General features: G+C 39.9%; 1 protein-coding gene across 2 annotated transcripts in view; it reads right to left on the bottom strand.

The window, feature by feature from the left end:
• Nucleotides 1-15763, bottom strand: part of mast1a (microtubule associated serine/threonine kinase 1a) — an 80843-nt gene extending 65080 nt beyond the window's left edge. Inside the window, exon 1 of one of the 2 annotated variants that reach the window (XM_085277111.1) lies at nt 14514-15763. In XM_085277111.1, the coding sequence (XP_085133237.1) occupies nt 14514-14552 (39 nt within the window). In that variant the 5' untranslated portion in view covers nt 14553-15763. The remainder of the gene's footprint in view (nt 1-14513) is intronic. The other variant, XM_085277112.1, reaches the window with a different exon arrangement.
• Nucleotides 15764-18704: the final 2941 nt, after the last annotated feature.

Genomic DNA, 18704 nt, shown 5'->3' with positions numbered 1-18704 from the left:
ACTACAGCCAAACCCCGAGCTGATTTTAAAATGCATAAAGTATAACACTGGCTTAAGTGTTTAGAGAAGGGATCCAGGGTATGTTCAATATGTCATCTTAATAAAAACACCCTAGATGAAAATTTTAAAAAAGAGCAATGTTTTAATTTACAGCTTGGCTTTAAGGTGATATTATATTGTTCATGTATCCTGTCAGTGAAAAGCAGTTTGACAAATAATCCCTCGTAAGTGCTTGGAGACCTTAGGGCTTCAGGAAACACCAGGTTGGAGGGAGACAAAATCAATTTAAAAATTGTTGCTGCTATATTTATGACACTGGGACACAACTGTAAGGACTCTGATGTGATTACGATCTACTGGGATGAATCTGTATGCTGCTTGTTACCCATCAAGTCCCAATTTAAAACCATTAAACATTCAGTTTAGCTAAGATCAGGTTACTGTCAATTTCTCTTGTCAGCCTGTCCTGTGTCGCTTATCAGGATATTTTCTACCTCTCAATGGCTTTGCTAAAAAGATAACATCTTTTCCCCCCCACTCGGCTTGTCACACACAGCCATGTCTGTGAATTCAAATGAATATAAGTAACTAGAGACGCTAGGGTCACATAAGTTGAGGGACATAAGGTAATTATAAAGGACTGCGACTGGTTTTCACTGGTTTTGATTTGATCCTGAGAGTTCTGTCCCTCCGTCTCCCTCGTTGCCTTTGTTTAAGTAAACCAGCATTACAAAGTCAAACTGATGAAACGTGACTTGACAGCTGGAGCTTTTGTCTCCAGTCTCAAAACAAGCTGGCTACCCAAACCCGCCCAATTCCAACACCGTGGGCCATGAACACACTTGCAGTCCGTTGATAGAAAATTACATTACAATATTCAGTATTTAGCACGACAAGAATGGTCCATGTGTTAAGGTATAAAAGGTTTTAATACGCAGAACAGTTGATCCAGATGTTTAGAAACTGAAGTCAAAGGTAACTGGATGAAAGGACAGAAATCTTTTGTCTGCCTGAAGTCTTTGTCTCGCAGCCCTCGGCAGATGCTTCTTATCTGCCTTGGTGATGCTCTCACACTGCAACCACCTTTAGCTCTTGTCGATATCTTTAGCCCAGCTTTCAACAAGAAAAAATCAGACTGAGTTGAATAATTCTGGTTGCTTTGGCTGCGTGTTTTGATGCATGCGGCTGAATTTGAGCATACAGTTTGCTCCTGTATACCTCCTCATTCTTCTGTCAGCAGTGCAATCATACATAAAAAGCAGTGTGCCAGTTAAGCTGGCAGCCATAGGTGGCCCAGCCATAGCAGACCAGCCGTTATGTTTGATAGATGAGGTGGTGTGCTTTGGGTCATGAGCCATTTTTCTACATATTTTGTTCTTGTCACATCTTTTTTTCCATGAGTCCATAACTTTGTACAAGAGCTTCCACTTTCTTTCTGGATGTTTTCTGTATTGTTTTATAAGTTTCAATCTCATATAGGATTTGTTTTTTCTCATTGAATCATCTGATGATCAGTTCATTACATGATCATTATTATTTGCCTGCAGATTATTCTTAACTTCCTGCTGCCCTGCTCGTGTTTCTTGGTTAGACATTTTTTGCTTTTTTAGAATGATCCCAACTTTTGTTTTAGCCAATCAACTTACTATCTGTCTCACAGATTTAAGCTTGTGCATCCAATTATTTTTTTAAGTCATTAAAGATGTATGCTGTACAATCATTCCACTCTGAAAGAAATCATTAAAAGACCAAAAATTACCAAAGTTAATCACTTTTTTTGCAGAGAATTACATTACAGGAAATCTACCACTCTCGTCGGTGGTATGGAGCAATGTTCTTCCTTGTTTTCAGTCTTTATAATAAGAGACACTTATCATATCCAAACTGAAGCTTCATACATGCTGAACAGACATGACGTCTTCACTGAACTCTTGCCAAGAAAGTGCTACTTGACAACTACTCATTACAACTTATATTCAATATTAAAATATGCAACTTTAATAATAGCATTTCAGGTAGAGCGGAGGGCAGACAGTTTTTATCTGGGAGTGACATCATCTATCATGGTCAGTTTTTTTCAGGGATGCTAATACGGTACATCATCAAGAGGAAGTGAGCTACGCCAGGGTGACTCAGAGAGCGCCCCACTGGAGTCTTGTGTGTGTGTGTGTGTGTGTGTGTGTGTGTGTGTGTGTACGTACATATGTGTGTGTGTGTGTACGTACATATGTGTGTGTGTGTGTGTGTGTGTGGATATGGGGCAATAGGGATGGCTAATGGACCAAACCCCAACACCTGCTCCCTCTCACTGTCTTTTCAGTTGACAGCTACTGTATGTACTGCTTTCTTGTTACTGGCTATTACTAAGCGTATCACAGCAAGATATAGGCACAAGCCATTATTACTATTATTCTCTGAATTTTAGCTCTAATACAAGATTTTTCCACTGTTCAGTATTTACATGATTTAATATAAAAAAATGATAGTAATGTAAATCTGAAACACATTTGACGCAGTGTTGCACTGATTAATTGATCCATTATTTTAAAAAGATTATTGGTAATTATCTGAAAAATCCTTTACTCTTCATAATTAAAAAGCCATTCATCAGAGATTTGAGATTATTTAATTCCAGAAAGTTTCTCCTTTGCTTTGAGTTCAGAGAAAAGAAGTTCTGACAATGACACAAACCTCGATGGACATTTTTCCTTTTTCTCTGGTGTTTTCTAGTTTAGACTAAAAAAGATTGTATAAATAAATATTAAATGTAATAATTGTAGATTTAAGCTACACATTAATATACAATAAAATTAATCAATAGCAGCAGTAGCCACAATCTCCTGACACACGTCAGACCTAAGCCAGAAGACAAAAAAAGGGCAATCCTTCATTAATCAATAAGGATTTCAATCTCATAAATAAATCACTGTGCATCCTTCACATGATGTAGCAAAGTGCTATTTCAGTCTCTAAAAGCCTGAATGAAAAGTTAATACATATTTTTGAATCTATGTGTACAAACAAGTGTTTTTGTTCATTTTTAGTAAATGAATTAATACAGAACAACAAAAAAACTGACAATTTGCTGATGTTCCTCGATTCCAGGTGTGTGCAAGTAAATGTAAAACCATTTTATACAAAGTTGTACCAAAAGTTAAATTTTGAGATTTTGAACTGATTGTAATGCCACAAAGAGGTCACATTACTAAACAATTATTACATTAATTAAAAAAAAAAACAAAAAACTGATCAGCTGATTTAAGAAAAACAGTTACTTGTTTGCTTCTGTTTATCTGACCTCTGTTTCATCTCCTTTATGGTATTTGCCTCCAGGCGGCGTCACTTTCATGCTTAAGAATGTATCATGTTCAAAATAAAATCACTTTTTATGACATTTCATGTATTTTATGCATTTCTTTTTCTAAAACAACTGACATCTTGGGCACATATGAAATGATTAAAGATCATCCTTTAGAAGATGCATAAGGAATACAGTGCTAGCATCACTGATGCTCATTATTAAAACTCATTCTCGGTCTTCACGGTTATACACTCACAAGCCACTTTGTTAGGTACATGTGTTAACACAAATATTTAATCAACCAGTCATATGATTTATGACCATTTGTGACCAGTCATATGGTCATACAGACACGGTCAAGACAACTTGCTGAAGTTCATCAAAACAGAACAAAAGGTGATTGAAGTGACTTTAAATGTAGCATCATTGTTGGTGCTAGATAGGGTGTGTAGAATATTTCAGAAACTTTTGATCTTGTAGGATTTTTCTACATAGTTATCTCTAATGTTTACAGAAAATGGACCAAAAGTTGAAAGCAGTTTTGACTGCTTCAAGCTGATAGAAAGCCAAAAGTAACTTGAATAAATACTCGTTATAACTCAGGTATGGAGAACAGCATATCTGAGCAGATGAGCTACAGCAGCAGAAGACCACACTGGATGTCATTTCTGTCAGCTAAGAACAGGAAACTGAGGCTACAGCTCACACAAGCTCACCAGTATTGGACAATAAAGAACTAGAAAAATGTTGCCAGGTCTGATGAGTCACAATTTCTGCTGCAATATTCAGATGGCCAATGTAAGAATTCCAAATCATTCCAATATGGACCAAAATCCAGCACCTTGTTAAATCTATGCCATGAAGATTTAAGGCAGTTCTGAAGACAAACTGAGGTCCGACCTGGAACTAGCAAGATGTACGTAATAAACTGACCAATGTGTTTATGGGACGTTTCATTATTAGCACCCATTTTCTGCCTTTGTGCTTATACTAATGCAAAAATGTGTCCATGTTCACACTGCAACAATTTAGAAGTGTGATCTCGGGGACACATACAAATTCCAGTTCACATTCATGGCACCGCAGTTACATTACATAACAAGAAAGCCTCCATACAAATATTTAAACAAAAACATCAACTTTAAAAAAAGTTCTGATGTAACCTGCGTGCACTACAGAGATGCAAAAGCATTAGTTAAGCATTTTTTACAGCTTTAATTCAACATAGCCAGACTCATGGAAATCTGCACATACAAACAAACACCTCCCCGGCACATTTAATGTATTATGCACAGCTTCCGTGCGCCAAGTAACAGCCCATTAATCACATGCTCCTCGGTTGCTATGCTTTGCGAAGACAGGACAGTTCAACCCAGATTAAAATATTATGCAAGTTTGCCAAAGACGTTAAGGCAGGGTGTCAGATGTTTTTTCTTTGGCTTTTGCTTTTCAGTTAATATCTACCCAAGGACCAAGTGAAGGCCAAGTGCAAACCATAGAAAAGAAAAATGTTAATATGTTGCTCCTCTGGGCAGAGTCATGAGACTTCTGTTCTGTTTCCACTGCCAAAACTCAGAGCAGATTGGAAGGCAAATGTCACACAGTGTATTGTTCAGTTTAACAGTCTGCAAGTCTTCAGTTTTTTCTTAATAGCCTTCAATTCAGAGCTCTTGACACTAGGGTCTGAAATAATGTAGCATCTCGATGAAATGTGCAGATTTTGAAACCTGAAGAGCTGGTATCTTTTTCTTACTTCATGTATTTCGGGAATTAAGCCTGGCAAAAACTTTATTTCTTTAAAGGTTTCTGGCATGGGAATTCTAGCTCTGCAAAAAGTAGTTCAAATATTTGAAAGTATTCCCAAATATATTGTGGCCTAGATTTGTTGCTTTGATGTACACTTTGCTCTCCCAGTGCAAAACCTACCCTTTTCTGAATAATACTGACATCAGAAGGACGTGTTGAGGCAGAACAAAGAAGTGGGCATGGCAATGAGTGACAGGACTTGGCAAACAGAGCTGGATCTTCTGCAGTGATCACACTCTTATCCCTCGTGCTTAGCATATTGGAAATGGGCACACTGCCCAGAACAAAATATTGGACAAATTATGCGTGTGTGTGTGTGTGTGTGTGTGTGTGTGTGTAAGTGGCTTACTCCATACTCCTACATGAGAGCGGGATGAGACACACAGCATGATTTGTGTTTGTTTGTGTGTGCGTGAGTGTTTGACCATATGGGTTAAGTGTAAGTATATTGTACTCCACACACGTACAATTGCTCGGACAATATGATAACCTTCTCTTCAGATGAAAACAACTCATATGACTGATACACTTTCTCCCACAGCAGAGACTACGGTTACAGTTGAATAAAATGGATAGAAAGGTGCCTAAACTCAGGGTGTTAGTCATGATTGCTGGTGATCTACTTTCTATTATTGTGTGTTTACTAATGAGGCAACTGCTTCTGTTGCATGACAGCATGACTTTGTGTAACTGATATAAAGTCTTTGGAGCACTACAGTCTGTAATTGTCATTTAACATGATATCAAATTCACATGAAAAGTGTAAGTCAGTCTAAAGCTGTTGTCTTTTTTTTTTTTTTTTTGTGCCTGTCCCGTTTGGCTCTTTTGCCATCAGAATTGTTGTCTAAAGGCAAAGAAAGATGCCCAACGGATTTACTTTACCAAATTGACTATCCCAGCCTTGCCGTAATGGTCCATTTGATTCACCTTTTATTGTTTATTTTATTTTCACTTACTGAATACGGGACAGACTTGACTGGGGGAAAGAAGGGGAGAAAGAAAGAGGGAAAGAGAAACAGCTGAGAAGAGGGATGGGGGGAAGGGCAAAAGACAAAAACCAACAGAACGGGCAGAAGAAAGAAAAAAAAAAAGAAGAAGAAAAAAAATGCATATATCAATCACCTGGATCACCTGCTAAGAAAGAAAAAAGAAAACAAGCAGAAGAGAACAAGAGTAATAGAATAAACAACATCACAATGATATATGGGAATATGACAGTAAATACTAAACATAAGATCAACAGAACACAGTGTGCTTTGAGGTAGGAGCCAAAAAGGGTGTAGTTTGTGGGTGTGATCACCCGTGTGTACACCTGTGAGCATGGACGCGCCTGAACAACTACAGGCCGATCTCAAATCTCCCGTTTTTAAGTAAGATCATTGAAAAAGCAGTTTCTCAACAGCTCAGTTACTTCTTAAAACAGAATAATTGCTACGATGCCTTCCAGTCAGGTTTTAGACAGAACCACAGCACTGAAACCGCTCTGACCAAAGTGTTTAATGACATATGTCTGAATACAGACAGTGGAAAAATGTCAGTCCTAGTTTTACTGGATCTCAGTGCAGCATTTGATACAGTTGACCACAACATATTACTCAAACGACTGGAGAACTGGACAGGTCTTTCAGGAACTGTACTAAACTGGTTCAAAACATACGTAGAAAACAGGAAATACTTTGTATCAATAGGTAACTTCACATCTGAGCAGACAAGTATCACATGTGGAGTTCCCCAAGGTTCCATCTTGGGACCCCTTCTGTTTAACATCTACATGCTCCCACTGGCACAGATTATAAACAACAACAAAATAAACTATCACAGCTATGCAGATGACACACAAATATATATCACAATGTCACCAGGAGACCGAGGCCCTGTACAGGCTCTTGGTAAATGCATTGAGGAAATCAATGACTGGTTGTGCCACAATTTTCTCCAGCTAAACAAAAACAAAACTGAGGTAATAGTCTTTGGCGCCAAAGAAAAACGATTACAGGTCACCAGAGAACTTCAATCTATACATCTAAAAACCACAAACCAGGCGAGAAATTTGGGTGTAGTGATGGATGCAGACCTAAACTTAGAAAAACACATTAAGACAATAACAAAGTCAGCTTACTATCACCTCAAGAATATATCAAGGATAAAAGATCTGATGTCTCAACAGGACCTGGAAAAACTAGTCCATGCATTCATCTTTAGTAGGCTTGATTACTGTAGCATCTTTACAGGTCTACCTAAAAAAATCAGTCAGACAACTACAGCTCATTCAGAACTCTGCTGCTCGAGTCCTCACTAAGACCAAAAAAGTGGACCACATCAGTCCAGCTCTGAGGTTCTTACACTGGCTGCCTGTCCGTCAGAGGATAGACTTTAAAGTTCTGATGCTGGCCTATAAAGCTCTGAATGGTTTAGGACCAAAATACATCAATGACCTCCTGACCCAGTATGAACCATCCAGATCCCTCAGGTCATCTGGATCCGGTCTTTTATCAGTTCCCAGAGTCAGAACCAGACACGGAGAAGCTGCATTCAGCTTTTATGCTCCTTATATCTGGAACAAACTCCCAGAAAGCCTCAGATCAGCTGAAACACTCAGTTTATTTAAATCCAGGTTGAAGACTCACCTATTCTCAGCTGCATTTGAATAAAACACCAAATCCACACTTTAAGCTTAAATTTCAAAACTTACATTTAACTACTGATTTTATCTACTGTTCTGATTTTATCTGTTTTGATTTTATATACTGTTTTGTTTGTTTGTTTGTTTGTTTGTTTGTTAATTAGTTAGTTAGTTTATTTGCTTGTTTTAATCAATTTTAAATCATGCTTTTTATTTGTTCTTGTTTCTAATGTCTCTGTAAAGCACTTTGAATCACCTTGTTGTTGAATTGTGCTATACAAATAAACTTGCCTTGCCTTGTTTTTTTAAAAGGTTCCTTCATGTAATGATCTGCTAGAGGGTGTGGGGGGGCCACAGCCCCGTCCTCCAGGGCATGAAGCAGGTGTGGAGGAGATCAAAACTCCAGACATCCAGAGGCCCCCAGAACACAAGAGACCAAGGAAGACCAACAGAGGGGCAGCCGCGCCACTGTCCCAGAAAGAGCTGAGGAGAGTCCCAGATGAGGGCTCACTCAGCAGCTGCGGAGCAGAAGCCAGGGGGAGTTGCAGTGACGTGCCCGTGAGCTCCGCCGGCAGCCAGCCGTGCCTGACTGACCGAGCCCCAGGCCGAGAGGCCGGGGGCACCCCACCTCCGAAGTGGCCCGAGCGAGCCCCAGGCTCCAGGCCCCGATAAGCGGCCGCCAAGGAGTGAGCCGGTGTGTACCTGGACGCCCATCCCCGGACACAAAGAACCACCAACGCACCGATGTCTGAGGGAGTCCGCCACTGGCAGGGGAAGTGGTGGTGGGGGGAGATAGGCCTCCAAACCTTGGAGGGCCTGAGATGTCCCCAGAGAGGTGGCGCCTGATACCCAACCTGACATATAGACACAGAAATACAGGCACACACAGACACAAACATCCATTCCCACCCTCATGCTCTCATATGCACTTACTCCACACTCAACCAACGTGGAGACAGACATAAAGAGACGCTGTACACACGATCACATTCCCCAAGCGTACTCTACAAACCGGGTCTAGGTACCCTTGCTCCTGGAGGGGGGAACTGCACCCAGACCCAGGTGGTGTTACCCTTTTCCCTGCGGTGGGGGGAGGCAGACCGCCCCGACTCCGCAGCAGCAGGGAGGCCCCACACTCCAGACCGCAGTCGGACGGCCAACTCCTCCTCCTAGCTCCCCCGCTCCAGCAGGCCGCAGAGAATGGGGGTGAGAGAAGACTCCAAACCTCCCTCCACCCGCTCATTGTAGTGTTGATGCATGTGTGTTCTAAGGTGCATTTAAAACCCAGGAGGGCATGGAGCTACCTGCCAGAGAGCAGCAGGTAAGCGCATGGTCCCTCCTGCTAGCCCTCAATGTCTACGTGTATTCAAAATTGAGAGGTGGGCAACGACGCCAGGGGTGGGGTGTACACCCTGATGGTAATTTGGATTCCGTGTTTCGTGCCTAAAGCTGTTGTCGCATGTCCAAAGATCACAGAAAGGACCAACAGGAGATATGGGGGAAAAAACATAAACCAAAACTTTAGATCAAAACATCTACTGAACGTCAATGTTTTACAGCGATTTATTTCTCTGTGTGACATCATAATGATGTGGCAGCTGGACAACTGCAGAATGAAAATGATACAGTCAGAAGGAAGGATAGGTGGATAAAACACGTGACGCAGATGAAGTGGTATAAAACATTACTGTGGATCCAGTGGAGATAAATGACTACTAAACTATAGATGACAGCAGGTTTAGCCAATCAGCAAACTACTGACCATGAAAATTCACATGCTTATATGTTTAATCTATTAGCTAAATATGTCTGGCGTGCCAGCCACAGAAGAGTCAAGCATACACACTCCATCTACTGGGCATATATTTTCATCAATATCCACCCATTATGCACATAAACTGGTGTTGAAATTGCAGCACACGAGTGTCAAAGATACATCTCGATGTCCCAGCCACAGATTTCTGTTGGCACACCTCTCAATGCTGCCTTGTTTTCTGTCCAACGAGCCCTCCAAATTAAAAGATAAAATTTGCCCATGCTCTCCAGAACAAGAAAAAAATCTGATGCACCTATTGATATGAAAGCATCAGTTTTGTGGCCCTTCAGAAATAAATATACAATTTCATGGGTTTGAGTTTAAATGATGACTTTGTGTAGGTAAAGCAATCATTAACAAATAACTAGTTAGCTAATATTTATGATCATTTATAAAGGAAATCATCTTTGGTTGGAAAACTGTCCTGAGTTCTGATGTTTTTGGATCTCCTGTTATTACAGACTTCGCTGTCACTCCGTCATAACATCACCTCACTTCCTCCTTTGGCACCACCATAATTACGACAGGCCATGTATAATTGATGTATATTTAATACATGTTTTCAATAATACATCTAACTTCTGTTTCAGCGTCGCTGGTACTAGGATGAAAAGCAGAAAATATTTTCCACCTCATAGTACAATGCAATCATTTTTTTCATTTAGCTCCTTATTGAATCATATTAAGATTTACATTTTTTGAAGCCTTTACTTTTTTTGTATATTCTGTTATTTTCAGTTTTACCAAGCTTTTTCTTTAGTTTTATTTTTTAACCTTTCTTACCTATTTTGGTCTGTAACATTGCATTTATTTTATTGATATAAGCTGTTTGGGATATTGTAACACAGTATTTTACCTATTTTTAGGATTAATAAAGTATTTCTTATCTCTGAAAGTTTTGATATACAGTGGACCTCATGGCTGGACATGTGTAAGTGTTTGGAATGGGGCATTCAGGAGGTCTAGCAGCCCTTTTCCACTAGTACCTACTCAGCGCGACTCGTAGTACCTGGCACCAGGTACTTTTGTTAAAGTCCCATGTTTTACCTTGTATCTTCTGTTTATGCTTTATTGATTCGAAAATAAACTGTTGAATGCCAAAGATTTAGTGATTCATCCTGACATTTCAGATCTTAATCCCCTGGCATCAAATCTTAAACATCAGAAAATCTTGTTATCTTTGCTTCCTTTCTTAAATTTGACTCACAAATTAAATCAAGCGTTAAAGTCTTTCATTTAAAAAAAGAAGAAATTATTTCTTTCTATCAATGATCCTGAGGAAGTCATTCATGCTTTTATTACATCTAGACTAGAATGCTGCAATTCCTCATCTGTTGGACTGAGCAAAACCTGATATCATGAATGCAGCCGGTTCAAAATGCTGCTGTTAGACTCTTGACTGCTACATGGAAGTGGAATCATATTCCAGTCATTCTTAAATCATTGCACTGGCATCCTGTGACGTACAGGATCAATTTCAAAATGTTGCTTCTCACATGTAAGTGCTTTTGTGGGCTTGCTCCAGTTTCCAGCTTTACAATGCTTTGTTCTATGACGCTCACTTAGTTGACTTCTTGTAATTTCAAATTCCCGATAAGGTTGTGCAGGTGATCAGGCATTCTCAGTCAAAGCTCCAAAACTCCCTGGAATCATCTTGTTTCTCAGGTTAAGTCATCTTCCTCGGCAACTGAAAACAAACATCTTCTCATTAGCTTTCTCATCTTCAGACTATTGCTTAATTTTTCCTAATTCCTCTTTTTTACTATTTGTATTTTATTATTTTTATTATTATTTACTCTATTTTTCTTTATTGTTCTTAAATCATTAATATTATTCCTATGATAGTTTTGATGCTGTGCAGCACGTCTCTGTCTGTTGTGCCTAAATGTTCTATATAACATATATATATAATATTGACTTGAAACATTATTAGATGACATAAAACATTATTGCACATTTATGTGTTTCAGCTACCTGTTTCACCCCAAATTAGTTCAGTGTCCACATTCATAGTTGACCAGTGAAGTAGTCATCAGTGCTAAACACAAACATGTCATCAGTATATACACTCAGTCCTTTTCCTCCCTCCTCCATCCCTCTGGTATGAAAGCAGATCTAGGCAGTAAAGGGATCCAGATATTGTAACAAGCACTTAAATGGGGTCTAGTATAGCCCACAGCTGCTGCCTTCTTCTAATCTATGCTGCCGCCACCCTTCCTCCTCCTCCTCCCAGCCTCGAGCCCTTTCAGGCCATCCTGCTGCTGGTGGTTGGTCTTCCTCCCTCAGGGCACACAGGGCTGTTAGGCCACCATTAGTCCTACTAATGGGCCTGACAAATGCACCACATCCTCAGCATTTAGACCTCCTCTGTCTGAGATATGGATATCGACCACTTCTCAATGGAACTGGAGAGTATAGGGCCAGAGGGTGGGAGTCGATTTTGTATGTACATATACAGAATTTGTGTGTTATGCACGCACACACAAAAACTAACCGTTGGCTTCAAGACATGTCTTCACCTTAAAATTCATTGGTTTATGCTACCTTAGGGGAACTTCATGATCCTATAAGGAAATCTAGTCTCCATAACGATTTGTGGAGACATGATTTTTAAATCAAAATAATCTGTAAAAACTAGAAAACACACCTACACATTAAACACCACATGACTAAAAAGTACACGAACCAAGTACCTGCGTCTTTCTATGTGGTTATGTGTTCCTGATTACCATTACAGTCCAATTTACAGAGTGTGCGAGTGTGTCTCTGTCTCGTTGTGTATTTGCATGTGCATAACATTAATGTGCACATCACAGTGTTGACAGTGTTGAGATCCATGGCTGAAATTCCGATATGATTAACTTCTGAAGAAATAATTCAGTACTAAGGACTTCTCAGTGTTTCATTCACACACTGAAATCTGCCAAACCATCATTATAGCATAGAGCAGTCATTGAGGTGAACTAAATTCTACTCTAACAAGCTCTGGTACTCATTTGCGGAGAGGAATATCTATATTACATATCTGATCCAGATCTCTTTACTTCTTTGATGTACAAGATCAGTCTCCTGGTGTGAAGAGTTAAGAAGGTGCAAGAAACAACTCTAACACATAGGGATTCATCAGAGAAGCCCATTCAGAGCAGAGCTGAAAGAATAACACCTGTTTAATAAGGAAAGACACCGTCAAGATTTACTACTTTTTATACTACACGTAACCGGTGAAGGCTGGTAACCTGCGATTGCCATGTTTCAGTATATTTTAACATGGTGTCTAATCTTTCAGTCTAAAAATACAGTGTACACATAAGTTCAGAGTAAAAACAACTTACTTGCAGCAAAATGCAAAATTGAAGCAACTATTTTAATGATCAAAATTTGACGTAAAACTCACAAACTTTTATGGTTTCAGGTCAGTCCAGGTTAGTCATTTGATACTGAAACAAACAAATCAAGCTCTCTCAATAGAGATTAATGTTGGATGTAATTTCATTATTTTCTTCTGTTTTATAGACTGAGCAGTCAAACTAGACGGTAATCAGCATAAATCATTTAGATGGAGGAAAAGCTGATGGGAGTTCAGCTTTAATAAAAGGCGACACTCTGGTAAATAACAACCTGTTAATCACGCACAAATGCATTTCGGGAAGTACACAAACATTACTGCTTCCTGCACTTTTATCAAATGCCTGGTCTTAATGTCAACACAGAGTTCAAGAAGTGCAGCTCAACAATGGCAGGGATGGCTGTGATACCCACAGACTGCCTTGTTTTCCTCCTGACCTTACAGTGGGGACACAGGCAAACTACAATCTAGGGAATAGCATTGCAGGAAATTGTTTACATCTATTATTTTTTTCTATTATTATTACTATTTATAAGTGATGGGAACTCTTCTACAGAAGGATATTTTTGGTAGAGTTTTCAGCAAACTAATCTTACTGTAAATTAATTTAAAAGGCAGCTCAGACAGACTAGCAAACAGTGGCACTAATGGTGAGCTTTGCCTGTCTCACTTGATTAGTTTCACACGCCCACCACACGAGCGTCAGAGCAAGCTTTTACCGGCGCCTTGACATGTCAGTCACAATAAAAGTGACTAACCTACATAATGCAAATGTAACAGTACAACCCATTTAACTTACTCAGTCTCCAACACGACTGATTACTATGGATGTCCAACATATAAAGAAAGCTTCATACTGTCTGCGATTCTTATCTGTTTATCATCACTTTATGTAACCACTACTAGAAATTAATGATCTATTTTAATAACTATGACAACATTATGATTTGTCAGGTGTCTGTGTGCCAAATTAGCCAAGTATTGCATTCATATTCTCAGTTGTGATACATGTAAGCTGGTTAAGAAAAGGACACCGACATTTAAGGAACTGTATTTTAGAGGCAGAACACAATAGTTTTTATGTGCTCTTTAGATGCTTCCAAAACATTTGACATCACAAGTAGTTTGTTAAATTGCAATGCAGAGGGGTCCCTGCATATCTAATTAGGATTTTACAGTGTTGGTACTCACATAGAACTATGCAAGTTAAGTGGAATATGGAGTTATCTGAATCTTTTTCTGTATAATGGAGTAAGACAAGAGGGAATATTGTCTCCTGTTCTATTCGATCTGTATCTTAATCATCTTTCTGTCACGTTAAATGACTGTAAGACTGGTTGTATGCTGGGTAATCTTCTTGTTAATCATTTAATGTAAGATGCTGATCTTATAACTGTAATTTGTACATCCAATGATATCTACAAAAACTACTTAAACTGCATCGAATTTAGAGGAATGCGTGTTACACGAATCTATCTTACATCTACAAATCACCACCATGCAGCAGCTTCTGGCCAAAGAAATCTTCCATACTTTCATGAAAACACTTTCTGTTATTATGAAATGACGGCATTTTATCCAAGTAATGACTGCGTTTGCGTAACACCCCAAAAGTTCTCACCTGCAGCCTCCGTCTTCGGATGATCCCTGAATCATCCATAGCGCGTGTCAGAGGGGATGTCACACCTGTCGGTTGGTCTCGTGGCCCCCTGGTCTCCAGGTGACGGGGCGAGAAGAGGGTCCACTCTCGCGTGGCTTTCAGCGAGCCAGCAAGACGTGATAATTGAACGCTAATAAGCCGAAATACCCGACGGAGTGTCGGTAGGTGTCAACATCACTTTTCAGAGAAAAGCAGATGATGTTCCGGAGATTAGGTGGCCCTGTTAAGGTCAGTATGAGAAATACCACAAATCCTATATATAAATACGCATATATAAACGTTTACCGTCACGTGCTACAAGGAAAAAACTACACCGGGGTTTGTCCAAAATATAAAAAGTGCCGCTCCTGTGCTCGACCGCAGCCGACATCCCATGCTGGCTGAGACTGACAGAGAGTACTGACTAGGCTCCTCTGCGAAGTGCTGAATAAGCAAGAGGCTTCACGGTGGGATCAGCTTGCTCTGCATGAACTTAAGTCCAGCTGGGAGATAGAGAAGAACCCCTCACACCGAGGCTTATCGAGGCGAAGATAAAACAAAGTTTGCGCACATCTTCACTCCCGAACAGCCGGTGATCCACGGCCAAAGACAAAAAACATTTTCACTAAAATTAAATTAGATCACCATTTTAGATGCTTCTGTCGCGATGATGCTCCGTTGGTTTAAAAACCCAGTAAAGAAGTCCTCAAGCAGCCAAGCCACATACATCTATGTGCTGCGTGCATGTACACAGAGTTCACTGCATGCATTCTGCACATCACTACCACAGATCTCGATCTTATCACACATCCACGTCAGGGAATATGTGCATTTAAAAAAAAGAAAAAAAAAGGAAAAAGGGGGGAAAGGCACGATGAATGAGAAGCGCCTCTACCCGTCCATCTGGTGAAACATGCAAACACAGCGGCATCGAAAGCAGGTTGATCGCTTCTCGTTTTCGTCCCCTGGGACACGGATTTGTCCGTCTTCGGGTATTCGATGTGTTTAGTCTGTTCTTCTTGGGTGTAGCACCGCTTTTCCTGTGAAGAAATGATCTGTGTTTGCTTCACAGTCTTTGCTCCATCCTCGGCTCCAGCCACCCACTTCCTACTACCAAGCGACGTTTAACCCCTCAGCGACCGGAGACGGTGAGAAAGACTAGCTGTACCGGCTGAGATGTGCGATTTTCTGTTCCTTATTCTGATAATAGCAGGAGTTTCAGGTAGGAACTGAGCAGGAGGAAAGTGGAGACACGATTTCTTTTAAAGATGCTTGTAGAGTGAAGCTGGGGGACATAGTGTACCTGTTTCTTCATTTACTGGCCCCTGGTGTTGTTCTATAAATAGCTGTAGAATATTTTTATGTACTGAAGAACTCATTGAGTGCTCAACCTGTTATTTCAACTCTTACATATATATTAAAAGTATTAAACTAAATGCAGTCGTTTTGGTAGAGGAGTTTATTTTTGTATATCTCAATTACCAGCTCCCATTTAGCACCATAACTGGCAAAGGATCACTAAATGAAAGTAAATCTGAAAAAAAAAAACCAACCTTCCACCTGAGCTGTTTTCTTTTATTTTACAATAACTACAATAATTTCATGGGTCATGTCATTTCTTCCTGTTAAAAGGGAGTTTTTCCTTCCCATTATTGCCGAAGTGTTTGCTCACAGGTGGAAATAGGATTGTTGGGAGTTTTCGCTGTTTTCTTTGCATAGGGTCTTGACCTCACAGTATAAAGCACCTTATTAAACCCCCTATATAATTTTAAGGGCCTGTAGAGCAAGGATGTCAAAGTCATTTTACACCAGGGGCCACATACAGCCCACTTTGTAGGTAGGGTCTCAAGTGCGCTGGACCAATGAAACTGTCCTTTCTGTCCAGTCAGTGTATAGAGGTTTAACTGGCCGTTTAATCCCTACAATATCTCAGTGTAAGAAAAATAAGTTTAATTTGAACAGTATACCTCAGTTTTTTTTACATGATAAAGAAATGCTGCTGCAGCCAATGAAAGAAAGCTATCATTAAGGCTCTTTGAGCTTAAATTGTAATAAACAAATGTGTGAAAAATAACAGAAAAAGTTAACTAGTGTAATTAACCGTGTTCCCATTTCTATAGTAGATAATGAAAAAACAGTTTTTTTCCTGTCATTTGAATATTTATTGATTAATGCATTACTTTAGTGTGGTATGAATGACTGTGGGGGAAGGTCTTAATCAGCAGGAAAAGCTTTAACATTTATGAAAATACTCGAAAGTCTAAAATGTATGCCTTCACATTTCCCAATGTGTCTAGAGTCTAGAGGTTCAGATTTGAATCTTCTTGTATTTGACGCCTCTACTCTAGTTGAAGATGAAGATCAGTCAGTCCTGGGGGTGAGGGACATTTGTTTGATTTTATTTTGTGGATGTTTATGGACACACCCTACATGACAGTTCGTTGAAACCTGAACTCCTACCTAAAATAAATAAAAAATAAAAAATCCTCCCTTAATGTTTGCATTCAGGGTTATTAAGTTACCTCCAAGTTTAAGATTTAACGTTGTTGTTCATAAATGGTGTCTTCCAGCCGCCTCCTGACATGCTTTCTATTGGTATTCCTATGAAAAATGGCATCAAGTATTATGCATTATTCAACATTCACACCTGTCACACATGGGATTCATTGGCACATAACATTTCACAGCTCCTCACCCTTGAGTTACTTGCATCCCTGATCCACATGCTAATGAATGAACATGAGAAATTTCCACTGCTGTGGTTTTAAAGACAAAGGCCTTTTGGGATGCTGGCATATTAAGGGAAACTGTGTGTCTGTCTGTTCTGATATTATCCAAATCAAGTGAACCATGTTATTCCCTGCTGAGCCTGAAGACAGATGTGAATACATATTCAATAAAAGGAATGCACATCCCAATCAATGCTAAAGAAAAATCACTCCACAGTAGTAATCACTGACTGCACTGTAACATTTAGGGGCAAAGTCCATCACAGTGTTCACACGATGTCTCTGAATGATATTATACTGTTAAACATTGTCACAAGAAAGAAAGACAGAAATGTTGGTCAAAGGTGGCTTGTGAGAAGGATCAATGTGGAGATGGAAAAACACACAGGAGGCCAGGCAGCTGGTCTAGCTCCAGCTTCAGGAGAGGGGGAGACAGGAGGGGGACTTTAATGGTTTTTAGCATTGTGGCCTAAATGATCCCTGTCTCTCTGAGCAGACGGAGCTGGCAAGCTTTACTCCCTCTCACTGCGGGATTTAGTGCTGACAGATAATTCTGAGTTCAACGTCAACTCCCCAAATACTCCACCACCAAAGCTTCAGTCTTACTTTGAAGACATAAGGAGAAAAATGCCCTCTTCTAATGTACAGTACTGTGCAAAAGTCAACCTTATTTCTTTATGCTTTGCTAGGAAAATGGGAAATGGCTACTGGGATTTATTCAAACATGACTGTGCAAATAAAAATGGGAATACAGAATATAAGGCAAAACCAGAGTTTGTACAGTTCTAACAAGCTTTAAAGTCAATATTTGGTATGTCCATCTTTATTCTTCAACACAGCCTGAACTCTATTAGGGAAGCTTTCTTGTGTTTTCTTTAAGTCCCAAAGATGAGGTTTAGGGCCACGGGGCCTATACCAGCTATGTTTGATTCATTTCAAACTGAATTTTTGTTATTACTGTGGCGCCACTGCAGTACCTTCGAGGCCCGCCAGTGGACCCTGGCCCTTTTTTGAACATTGGATGCCTTTTGATTTGTTCTCTGTCAAGATGATCTCACTGTTTCAATAACATTGAGCTCCCGGCACTGGGGAGGCCAATCCATGTCTGACGCTTTTCTATCTAGGTATGTTTTTTAGTGCATTGCCTTTGTGTTTGGGAACATCGTCATGTAGAAAATGCTTGTGATATTTCCTCTATGGCGGATCAAAATCTGTATTCATAATTCCAACAAGTGCGACCAACACCACTGGCTGCAATGCAGACCCAAATCATAACAGAGCCTCTATGTGTTTTAGAGATGGCTGTAGACGCTCAGTGTTATACCTCGCTAAAGCCTGGTACTTTAAAGGGGGGCTTTCTGTAAAGAATCTGCATGGGCCCACAGTCCAAAGACATATTTCCTGAGTAGTTGCCACAGTGGTTGGACACGCATGTTTGATTTGG

Source organism: Mchenga conophoros, linkage group LG6 (assembly GCF_057382185.1).
Source record: "Mchenga conophoros isolate Kocher_MC1m ecotype Shallow Benthic linkage group LG6, M_conophoros_male_GT1.1, whole genome shotgun sequence".
Taxonomy (NCBI): Eukaryota; Metazoa; Chordata; class Actinopteri; order Cichliformes; family Cichlidae; genus Mchenga; species Mchenga conophoros.
Note: the sequence above shows the minus strand (reverse complement) of the source record. Positions and strands in the feature narration are given on the sequence as shown.